Genomic DNA, 12429 nt, shown 5'->3' with positions numbered 1-12429 from the left:
TAGTATGCCTACCACCTTTTCCAAAGAGAAGGTGGCATTTTATGGTGGGGTTTTTTTTGTTGTTCTTGGTTTGTTTGCTTGTGGGGTTTTTTTTAAGTTCATAAAGGCAAAACACCAGTCTGCAAAGATGCCTAGGTGTCTAAATACCACCTTAATTGTTCAATACCACCTCTGGACCCTCAGTCCTACACAGCCAGCTGCTGCTTTCTGGCCTCAGGGTAAGTCTATGGATACCTTAACTTTAAAAAGTCCCTTCCCCTTCTCCTTCAAAGTAGGGATCCAGTTGTTCTGTGATGGAACATGTGCAGCTGTGAATAATTCCAGGCCAAGGTGATTCTAGAGATGCCTTTTATAGATGGAACAAGTGCAGAGCTGGTTTCTCAGAGGAAGCATCTGGTAGGTAGTGAGGCTCTTTGGAAAAATTAACCACAAAGTTACAGTAACACCTATGGATTGGTCCACATTACACCTCAAAATACACATCACGTATGAAAAGCACAGAGAAACTGCCTATTAAAGTCACAGCTTTGACACTATCCAATAGGTACACATCTACTTCCCTCACCTTCCACTTCACTCTTGAAACAAATCAGTTACATGCAAAACTGTCACAACCCTCTTATTTGAAATATTGCCCTGCAAAATGAATGCCTGGAGCTGAAAAAATCCCACTTCTATATTCAGCAGTTTCTATCTGGCCATTCATGGGAACAGAGCCCAGGAAGGTAATAGGAACAGTTTTGCAGGTCTCTCACTCCATTTTCTGAATTGACTGCCCTAGTAGTGTCCAGTCCTGCAATGAAACAATGCAGGACTACATCTATACCATGTGACAGCCCAGAGTGCAAGAATGGCTGAGACACAAATTTCAAGAGGACAAATTAACTACTGTGATGATATTTTATTATTTTTATAGTCTACAAGCTAAGTAACTACTCCACAGATCTCAGCTCCTGGTCTATTTACATGGGGTTAATACATATAGCAAATGGATGAGGAACACATTATGTGCATCTTTTTTAAACATAAAATAGCACGATGATAATGTAATTAGTTGTACCTTTTCTATGTACAAATATACCAGCCCACTATCACTTATAACTCTGCTAAGGAAAATACCTGGTCCTACAGTAAAGTAAAGCTAGAAATGTCCAGTGTGTCTCTTGCACATCTAAAAGTAGAAAACATGACAAGGACAGTGAGAGAATTGCAGTAAGCTAAACTGTTTTCTTTAGAATAAACTGACCACTTACTGTACAGGAGTAAAGTTTCTTCCAAGGCTGCTGGACTGCATGAAATTGTAAATATAATGTGTATGACCTTGTTCTGTCTCCACTGTGAGGAATTTTGTAGGCCTGAATTCAAAAGCATAATGCCAAGTTTCAAGCTACACCTACCTATCTAAGCAATCACAAACTGCAGAAGGATGTTTTAAGACTGCTTCTCTGGTTATCAAAAGTGCACCACCAAGTAATGAGATTGTCAACAAAACCTGACAAACCTTGCTTTGGAAAAAAGAATCTGTTCACCAACACTGATACTTCACACAGCACTCTATGAGCAGTTCCTGGCCGTGCTTCTTGCTGCATCAGACATGAAAAAATTAGGATAGGAAGGTAGCATTCAGTGCAATTGGCCACAATACCTTGAAAATTTTCTGGGAGTAGTTCTCTTTAGTGATTTGCTGGTAATTTCTCACCTTTCACTTGCTAGCAACATGAATAATAATGATAAATCAGATGCAAAGCAGGAATAGTTTATGCCTTCTTTTGAGGATACTTTTTGGCCACAAGACCAGTGGCTTTGGAATTTTGTTAAATACTTTCAGTGTTTACTTTTGTACCTATTTATTACTACAGTTATCCAGAATGTGTCCCTGTTAGTCCTGGATCAGTTATTCAAATAAAGGACTGTAGTCTGGTGGATTCTTCTGCTGTCCACATGGCTCCAGTAGTAGCTCCCCACCCGATGATGTGATGATTTCCTCCTGGAAAGATAAAACCAATTAAAATATCAAAGATCTAAACCTTCCCTATCTTCTAAGAATAGCAATAAAGACCATCACTCCACTGTCATTGGCAACCAATTATGAATAAACACTTGATAAAATAATTACAGATCAGAAAAGGGATCCTATCAACTAATCATTTTCTTCATGCTTTGTTTGTCTTGTACTTATGCTGGTAGCAACCTGTGCTACTATCAAATAATGCAATCAGTGTATGCAAGAGGCTGAGGTTTGCACTACTTGCAAGTTGCTACACTACTTAGGAAAACCAGCTACAGATGCCCATAAAGGATGTTCTCATGGGTCAATTTAACAGACATATGCCAGTCTTCCTATGCTATTTCCACAGTCATTCCACAGGTTGAAAGAAGGTTCCCTGGGCAGAGAGAGCAAGAGTTCAACGTTGAGTGCTCACACACAACACGAACAACTTTCTGACTGATTACAGAAATGTGAGACATTAACCTTACTAGGATAAAGACAGTCTTTACAAATAGCACCTATTCTCATTAATTAAATACTCACATGCCAAGTGTGTATTTCCAGTAACTGATTACCAATTCACTTACTGTAAAAGTAGATAACCTGGTCCTTGCATTTATTCCTACAGTAATGATTGTCCATTTTTGGTTTTGTAGAAGTTTAAGATTTATAGATGTACCAAAATGAGCCAGGATCCAGACATGGTATTGACTAAAATAGCAACCCTTCATTTGAACGTTTAGATCCAAGTTATGGATCTATATATGGGCCTAACATGTTCAAAAGCTATCTAGTTTCTATTGAAATTCAATGCAAATTTGGTGCCTGATTTCTTCAGAACACATGCAGGCTCCCAGTTGTCATTCCTTCCCAGTCACTACATCAGACTGAGAATAAGTTCAGAAAGTTACTACCCAAACTAAATGATTTTCAGAATCAAAGAACCACAGAAGCATTTAGGTTGGAAAAGACTCTGAGATCACTGAGTCTAACCTTTGATGGATCACCACCTTGTCAACTAGATAAGATTATGAGGATTATCTTTGAGATTTTATTGCTGCTTTCCACACAGTATTTAAATGAAAATAATAAAAAGAGAAGATTCACAGTAGCACTTTATTCTGTAAGGTTTGTTCTTTCAGCTAGTGGTTATCACTTGTGTCTGTCAGCTGAGTTGCTTGAATGACCTGTTCTTATTTTCTTTAATCAAAATGAAGCAAAATGAATCAATAATTATAAGCAAGTAAAAAATTAATTATAATAGTCCTGCTCATTTTGATTGAAAGCGAGAAAGACCCTCAAAGAGAAGTCCATGCAACCCATGGGGTGGGAAAGTATACTCTTGACAAAAATAGTCCTGAAAAAAGCAGCATTTTCTCCAAATGATACAGCAATAGCTGCAAGAGAAAGTGTGCCCACAGCACAACCATTTACATACAGATTGCTTAGTTGGTTACCAGAAGACTTTGAGACTCTTGACAGTGTACTTCACCAGAAAGAGCAGGAAGAAAAGCTTCAAAGAAAATCACGTGACAGACAGGATGATGCCTCCTGAAGGGATTGCCAAAGAGACCAATTTAATACAGCTATAAGCTAGACAGTTAAGAGAATTGTGTGTTGACATTAAAGATGAACCAGTTTCTCTGATAGACTTCCTACAGGGGCAGCTATTAACTATTATCAGGGGACACCTAAGAAAGTGTTGGTTTTTTGTTTTAATGGAAGGAACTAAAAGTCATTCTGCTTCTGACAAGTGCTCTACTGCTGTCTGTAAATAGATGTGTCTCTAATGAACTGATTGCTTAGCATGAGCTGTGAGGAAAATACAGGAACAGAGCTGGTTGGAATTGGTTGTGACCATCACCCGTCTACAGGAGCAGAGAGGATACTACCTGAGCGAGAGGTCCTACATCCAGCACCTGACAATCTGCATTTGAGGTGTTGCATATCTGCTTTTCTTTTCTTGACGAGCCTCTGGTTTGACTCTTTCCAGTTGTACTGGGTCTGGTTGGAGTAGAGTTAACTTTCTTCACAGCAGCCTGTGCTGAATTGGGATGTTGTGTTTTGAATCTGTGGCTAAGACAGTATTGATAACACACCATGGTTCTGGCCATTGCTGATCAGTGCTTGCACAGCATCAAGGCTCTCTTTTTCCTACTTGGGCCCTGCTGGCAGAGCAGGCTGGAAATAAGGGAGAAGCTAGGAGGGGACACAGTCCTGCTGGTTGACCCAAAACTGGTCAAAAGGATATTCCATACCATATAATGTCATGCTCAGCAATAAAAACTGAGGCAGAGGAAGAAGGGGACAGGGGATTTTGGCTTCCAAGGTGGCCATTGAGAGAAGATTTCATCAAATTAGGGGAGGACGTATTTTTTAGTCAAATGGGACACCTACTATATCCTCAAGTGGAAATATAACTTGTGGACATGTAATAGTGATCTGTGAGGGGACACTAAGAGAACACTAAACAGATGTTGCAAACTAGGTAAGGTAAAAAAAAAGATTTAAAAGAGGGGGAATTTAGAAGAAAAATAACCTTTGTGAGGCTGAACACCTCAAAAATAAAAAGCTGTGAAGAAAAGGAGGAGCAAAAAATGTATAAAAATACTTGGAGACAAGAGTGAGAAAAGGATAAAAAAGGGAAAAGGAACTAGAAAAGAGAGGATGAAGAGAAATTATAAGGGTGGCTAAGAAAAAAGCAATTAAAACTGATGAAGATGGAGAGAGATACAAGATCATAAAAACAACTTATGCTATCAGAACTGTGTTACTGTTTAGTTACAGTCTGGCAACAGGAAACAAAAGTTAGAGGCAAAGTAATTCAAACCCACATAAAGTCGAGTAGTAAATTACTCTTGTAAGATTGCTTTGGGTAATAAGGAGTGACCTTAACATGTCCCTAAAAGGGAACCCCTCCATGTTCTCTTCACCCTCTTTACTGCAGGGCCCTGCTCCCTTGCTTTTGCACATTACAGCCCTCACATCAAAAGGTAGACAAATGCTGAAATTTCATTGAAAGGCCTTTCTACGGCATTTCCAATCCAATTTTCCACAGGAAAAAAACTGAAAAAGCATTAGCTCTGTGAGCCCTTATTAGTCCATTTGTAGCCAAGGAGAGCATGTGTTGTATAAGAGGACACAAATACATGTTGGAGCATTTTAAAGAAGGAGAAAAGCCTTCTGATTCACTGCAACAAAAGACACACACTACGAACATTACAACTAGGCTTAGAGTAGAATATTCTTCCCCCCACTATGGCCATTATTATTTTCCAGTGTGGTTTCAAATTACACAGCTCCTCGTTAAATTATTAATTCGTTCCACTCAGCTATTGATCTCTCCCCAGCACAAGTGTTACCTTGTGAAAATCGACCAGATCTGTGAGTGTTGCGTGCCGGTTTGGATCTACCCCCAAGAAGCTGTAGAAATCCCCTGAAGCATCGACCAGGAAATGCTTGAAGCCGCTTTGCTGGCGATAAGACAACGCGTAGCCCCAGATTTTCTCGCTGACTCGCACCAGGAATGTGCCTTCAGGCTTATTCATCAACAACTCTTCTGCCTCCTGACGGCTGATAATACCTGGCAAAAAAAAGAAACAACTGTAGTTATGCAGGTAACAAGTCTGTCAGAGGCAACCAAACGCAACAAACACAGAGCAGTGGTGAAATTAAAGTGGTGTCACTTCTGAAGACTGAAATGTTTACATTCAGGAGTAGAAGCAATGGAGATAATATTTATGCTATTTGCTTCTGAAGGATAGCTATAAGATGGAGTCTGGTGGGATAAGCTTTTTAATTCTGTGATTAAGAATTTTTTTTCCCATCCTTACTGCTTTTCCAAAGAAAGTGCATGAATGCAACTGGCCTATCAGACCAGAGAATTCTGTACAAGGGACCATTTAAGCAGATTAGGATGGTTTGGCATTGCAATTTAAATTTCAAATACATTGCTGGTAATTGCAATTATATTGCAGTTTTTTGGACCACAAGTATTTTATAGGTCCTAAAGAAGGAACATAAAGCAAGTGCCAGGAGAAAAAGTATTTGTCTGTTTTTGTACATACACACACACACATATCCATAGATGCACACAGATAAACTGGAGCACAAAGAAATCAAATCCTGCTCATAAACATGGGTATGTTAGATGACTTATTCACAGGCTTGCATTTCTAGGAAACATTGTCACAGAGGAAAACAAGAAACAAAGATCATTCTGCATTTCCTTCTGGGACCTTTTAGGCTCAATAGCAGAGTAATAGTCTCCTCCAGTTAAAAACTGTAGCTGTGAGCTAAAAGAGTCCCCACACAGAGAAAAGATTGAATATTGTATTTGTTGACCAGAAGTGAGTTCATTTTTATAATTCATAGTGAAAAATAATGACCTATGCACCTTGCTCTACAACAAGAGAAGACAAAATTAGTTGGGGTTTCTTGCAGTATGTGTCACCCTGTGGTCACTTTCTCTGTAAGCTAGTTTACCTCTCTGGACAAGTTCAATCAGGAAAAAAATTTTCTCCCCGTACCCTGGTCACCAAGCAGTTGATTTATAGGTGAATTTATTCCTTTATTGCGTGATAAACTTATTTGTCAGGCTTAAAGTATCACAAATTCAGATTTTCAGAGTCTACTTTAAGAAAATTAATTTCTTTTACAGTTTTACTTGATGCAATGGGGCTCAGAGGTCCCTACTGAAATGTCCTCACTACTAAGAAACACATATAATTTGCTGAATGACTCTCATTTCTATGTTCTGAAGGATACCACAGCATCTTTGCACCACACATGCGAAACAGGCAGTAGACATGCAAACATAAGCATTTGTTTAGAAACAGCATGTAACTGCTCAGCCAACAGTGTCAATTGCTGCACTTTGCAAAACTAAAAATAGTTTTATTGAAAGTATTCCAAGATGATTTGTTAAAAATTCCTGAACTCTGTTCAGATAAAAAGATGGTACCAATATGAATCCATAGTATACAGCATATTATGTGAAGCCGTATCACTAGATAACAATATCAGGTGCCATGTGCCAAGAATTACACAAAAATTGATTCTGAAATCACAGAATTTGTTAACCCAGTCTTCACTCAAATTGGCCTGATTTAAATATACATGAAAGGTTTTATTTGTGATTATGGTGCCTACTTCCTTGACAAATCTCTGCTGGAAATGAACATAGATGAGCCCCACTAACAAGCCCAGAGCGTTCAATAACAGGAAACGATAAACAGTCCCATCACCAGCAAATACTGCATTCATTACAATAATCAATATTTATACTGTAATTCCAGATTGAAACCATACTGGTAGTTTTTGGCATAGGAACTGGGTGCTGTTACCTGTTCTCTAAGCAGTGTCAGAACTGTTATGCAGCCCGGATAGGGAACGAGGTGGCCTAGATAATTTAGCCTCTATGAATACAGAGGATTTGTAAAAGAAGGGAGCTGTAAAGAAGTAGAGGTTTTATTATAGAGTGGACACTATTCTTAGGATATTTCTAGGCTTTGAATGACCATCACTATCAAGCATATAATATGAAATTCATTTAGCATCAATTAGTTTAATAGTAAACAATCTGTTTTCATTTTACAATAGTAAACTCCTACCAGTGGAGTTAAGACACTGCAGGCTTCCACATGATGTTAATCTTCTTTGCCAGACCTTATTTTTGTTCTGGGCACTTTATATCATTGAGTAGGTAAGGAATGCTACATTGCTCACAGCCAAGTTCTTTTTTTGTTTTAATTTTCTTTTCTACTAAAAATGGCATAATAAATTATCAGCCTGACACTTTCTTTCCTTTCCTTTCTCTCTTCTGCTTCTGTTAACAGCCCATGAGGAACCATCTCTCCCCACCATCTCCTCCCTCTCCTTGCCTCCCAGTTACTTTATTTGTCTCTAGTTCAATTCTTCAGTGGGTGATTATTACAGCAATGAAAGGCTCCCTCTACCCTTTGAAAAACATTATCCTGTTCTCAAGACAATTGGAAAAAGAGTGGCACTGTTCACTTCTGAGACAGCTGTAGAGATAGACAACTTCTCTGAAAATCCTACATGAACATTTGAAATTGTTTTGGGTAAAATCATGAAACTTTGGTTTCCCAAAGCTCCAGTAAGAGGTTTAGATTCACAGATGCTCTTATTTGTGTTAGTTAGGATATTAATTAGAAATATTATCTAGAAAATAAACCAGTGATGCTTTGAAAACTAATTTTCCCTTCGCTTTCAATCTCGCTATATATTGTCTTCTAAAACAAACCAAAACCAAAAACAAATGAACAAAACAAAACAAAAAAAAAAAAAAAAAAGGAAAAACTGCAACATCTTCACTTGGTTTAAAGCAACACTGCATCAAACAGTAATCTTTTCACATAAATCATTTAAATAAATATTTCACAATTAATTGATCTATCATCAGTATCATCATTTTAACTCATCATTTGGCCAAACCTCAGCATATTTGGACAGTAGCTACTCCACTGAAACACATCTTCTACCTGTCATGCCAAAGAATTTCTCTCAGATGTACAAACTGCTGTTGTCTATAACAAACCATAGAGGAGCAGCGGGGTTTCGGCTGAGAGAGGATCAAAGGTATAAATAACTCCTCTCAAAAGCATGGAAACCCTATCAGTTGGCTTGAGTTTTAGCCCCCTGCCCCCCAGATTCACTGCATCTATCACATTAAATGCATCTACCTCTCCACTTTTAACATTCTAGTTTTGCAGTGCTTGTAGATATTAACATTTTGTAAGACAGTTATTTCAAATCATAGGACATTCATCATCAACTAACATGTTCCCAATTAACAACCTCAGTTATAAAACACAGGGCCTATAATGAAAATTTTTAGATGATAGGCATGTCTCAACATCTTTGTTGTAATTATGTTCTTTTCACTGCCACCAGTCTTCCAAAAAGGAAAAAGAACATCCTAATATTTAGGGTGTACTAAGCTCACATGGGAACTGGAGGGTTCATTATGAATTTAGTGAGCACAGCTAAGAAGTCTTGATGCTGCCTTCCAATTTTACAGCAGTCTCAATAGCAGGAAATGCTATTCTGAAATATTATGCAATGACAATTCAGCTTCCCACTCTTTCTTCAGCATTATCCTCCATACATCCTTGAGTGAAACTCAGGAGGTAAAATACACAAATATTTGCTACGAGAATGCTGTAACAACCCTGAATCCAAACTAGAAAAGCTGATGAATTTTACCAACAAGGCAAGACTAAAATTATTTTTTCATTATTATACAGATTAAGTTACATCATATCCATTGTTGTAATCTACCAGTGGTCTAATGTACCATATGTAATAATAAGTCTAAATATACAGATAATTTGGCTTTTAATGGTCAGTATATTTTAATATACAAATGTGCATTTATATATGTCAAGAGGCTGGCTAAGATTAGAGGGCCAGCAGGTACAAACACAGCCCAGAAGCCCTCATTTACCCTCCTGCAATAGAAGGTGTCTGCTCAGACAATGTTTTCTCTTCTCGTATTTTTTCATTAGCTTGATCTCAAACACTCTATTACATGAGGTTTTATTCACAGAGAAAAAGTGTCACAAATACTGGCATGAATAAATGAGAGCAATGTAATGAGAGCAATCATGCCAAAAGTGCTTTCATGACCATTATGAAAAGCCTTCTATTTCATGCAAAATTGATTTGTTGAACAACTATGAATATTCACATGTAATCAATGAAGAAGAAAGAGATTCATCCTGTTTATACAACTTAAGACATCTAAGGGCAGCATGTGATTTAGGTAACTAATCAGGATCCAAAGCAGAGGGAAGCCAATACCAGCATCTCTTTTGTTTCAAAGGGGATTAGATCAAAACCCACATGAATACAAATATTCCTGGCAATCATTGCATGAATGACTTGCATGCTAGAGGTTATACAGACACATTACACACAGAGCAAGTGTAAACACAAAATAAATGAGTAAACACAAGGAATTATGAAAAATTAGCAGGTAACTCCTCAATAATGTAAAGGACTATATTTGCTTAATTATACAGGCAGATCTAGTCAGTAATTTGAAAGATAGTGATAAAACAGCCACAAGGGTTAGAAGGATCAATTTACTAAGCATCAGCCAATCCCCTCCTTTTTTTGAGCTGAAAAACTGAGCTAGACAGACATACTGCTCTATCTCATTTGGAATAAATCATTTCCCAGTGGCAAAAGATCAAATTTCAAAAAAAATTCCAAATCAACTTTCTCTCTCCAGGACTTAGTTTAAGGGTCAAAAGTTGGATTACACCTCACTGTGGAAAAAAAAAACCAGGAAAAAAAAAGAGGAAAAAAAAAAGCTGAAATAAATTTCAGAAAAGAACACTACAAAAGCCTGAAAACAACTTTGTATAGAACAGACTTTAGGATCTTGGGCATTTTGAATCAAAACAAAAAAGTTCTAATTTGAGGAAAGGAAAATACCTCATGGGTTTTTCTCCCTACTTCACTATAATTTAAAAAATCACGTAGTTGGAAAATCAAACTTACTTGGGATCAAAATCTGAATAAAAGACATCAGTTTTGAAAGAAATAACCAGAAAAGTAAACAGAAATTCAGAAGGGATTGATCCAGCTGCAGCCAGTGTGGTTTCTGAAGAGCTCAGAGCCTGTGTTAGCATGCCAGCATTAACACAAACCATGAGGAGCAAGAACAGCTTCTGAGAACTAATCTGGGAACCCAATGGAGGGGGCAGAGTTTTCAGAGCACACAGAATATGAAGATAGACATGAGGAATAAACACAAAGAGAGATGGAATCCGAAGCTGGAGAACTAAGGTTTAGAATAAATCTGACCTTTTTGAGATCCCATAACAAGGTGGGGCAATAAAGACATGGAACAAATACTCGAATGCGTGACACTACCAACCATCTCTGGCCTAGGAGAAGGCGAAAAATTCAGCTCCTTCAACCACTCAGAAAGATCAAAAGCATAAAAGCAGGGAAGATGAAGTGATTGCTTCCCTGCAGTGTAAGAACTAGAGCACAGCTACAGTGTATGCTCTCAAGGAAAAGCAGTCTCTACATCACTCAAAACAAGTTTCCTCAGGCTGACTTCTTCAATTCTCTCCCACAGGTGCAGTTCTGTATGTGGACTCTTAAACTGACTGAACACACTTAAGGCTGTTCATTGGGTAGGACACCATTAATCTATAAAACTGTGGTGTCTAGACTGAACACTTTATGTTATCTTTGAGATTAACAATGTCACATATAATTTAAAGAATGCTGTTATCAGTTATGGTGGTTTATGGAATGAGTTGTGACTAAAATAGTCAAAGGATAACATACATATTTAGGTCACACCTTGTCATTTTTCTGGTATTTCCAGCAGGAGTAGCATGCACAATTAAATACATGCACAAATATTTGCAGCAATAGGATCTTACAGTGTACTACTCTATTAAAGAGGTTTCATCCTCTCCTTCCTTTTAGTCACAATACTTTTTTGGATAGTGCCACAAAACAAAGAGTGAAAGAAGAGATCAATAGCATTGTGTGAGAAAAGCTGTAGCTGAGTGGTAACAATAGCTCTACCTCTGCTATTTCAGAATAAAAGCAATAAAGGCTAAAAAAGCAAAGCAAGGGAGTAAATCAAAGACTTCTGATAATAGAAACAAAGCTGTTGAAGCTATTCACCATCTGCTGTTAAGGCAGGATAAACTCACATGGGACTAGATCTTCAAAAGATTTGTTTCCATTTAGGCATTGAAATAAATGGTCAGGCTTAAAAAAAAACCAAACAAAAAACAAACAAAAAACAAACAACAAAACAACAAAAATCCAGTAAAAACCCAAACAAAAACACAGCACAATGACTGGTGGGGTTTTTTGGTTTGGTGTTTTTTTGTTGGGGTTTTTTGGGGGGGGGTTGTTGTGGATTTTTTATTTTTTTTCAAACCCATTTTTTCACAACCACAAGTGTCATGTCAAGAGTCCAAGAGCCCAAGAGTCCAGGGCTGCCGAATTCCTATGTAATGCTAGTAGGAATGCAGATATTTCATGCTGTGCTGTATGATGGTAATGTAAGTCCTAGTAATATTTATAGATATTGATAATAGAGAAACTGTGTTCAATAGGTCACAAAAATCAAAACCTAAAATATGGGTAAATAAAATCTTCCTATCTGCATAGAACTGCAATGGGAGGCAAAGCTGGGATGCATTTAGAAATCACCAGGTAAAATACACGTGTGAAATACACTGGTTATGTCACATATGGGCTAATTGAGTACTCAGAGGTCATTGGGGACATCCTCCTCTGAGCTATAAAGGCCAAGTGAAGTGACACTTCTTAGGGACCCTCTGGTGAAAGCTTTCTTTGCTCCACATTCACCACCTTGTGTACAATCTCAGGAGTCATGCATGCAGTAAAACATACCTGAGATGGAGATAAATCTG

General features: G+C 37.8%; 1 protein-coding gene across 5 annotated transcripts in view; it reads right to left on the bottom strand.

The window, feature by feature from the left end:
* Positions 1–959: 959 nt before the first annotated feature.
* Positions 960–12429, bottom strand: part of SH2D4B (SH2 domain containing 4B) — a 63171-nt gene continuing 51701 nt past the window's right edge. For 4 of the 5 annotated variants that reach the window (XM_051800943.1, XM_051800946.1, XM_051800947.1 and 1 more), the window contains exons 7-8: positions 5353–5573; positions 960–1987 (exon numbers count right to left, since the gene is read on the bottom strand). In XM_051800943.1, coding sequence (XP_051656903.1) covers positions 1895–1987; positions 5353–5573 — 314 coding nt within the window. In that variant the 3' untranslated portion in view covers positions 960–1894. The remainder of the gene's footprint in view (positions 1988–5352; positions 5574–12429) is intronic. The other variant, XM_051800944.1, reaches the window with a different exon arrangement.

This window comes from Manacus candei, unplaced genomic scaffold (genome assembly GCF_025592945.1).
Source record: "Manacus candei isolate 608988 ecotype Guabito, Panama unplaced genomic scaffold, ASM2559294v1 h1tg000050l, whole genome shotgun sequence".
NCBI classification, from domain to species: domain Eukaryota; kingdom Metazoa; phylum Chordata; class Aves; order Passeriformes; family Pipridae; genus Manacus; species Manacus candei.
The sequence above is the reverse complement of the archived record's forward strand: the minus strand, read 5'-3'. Positions and strand labels throughout refer to the sequence as shown.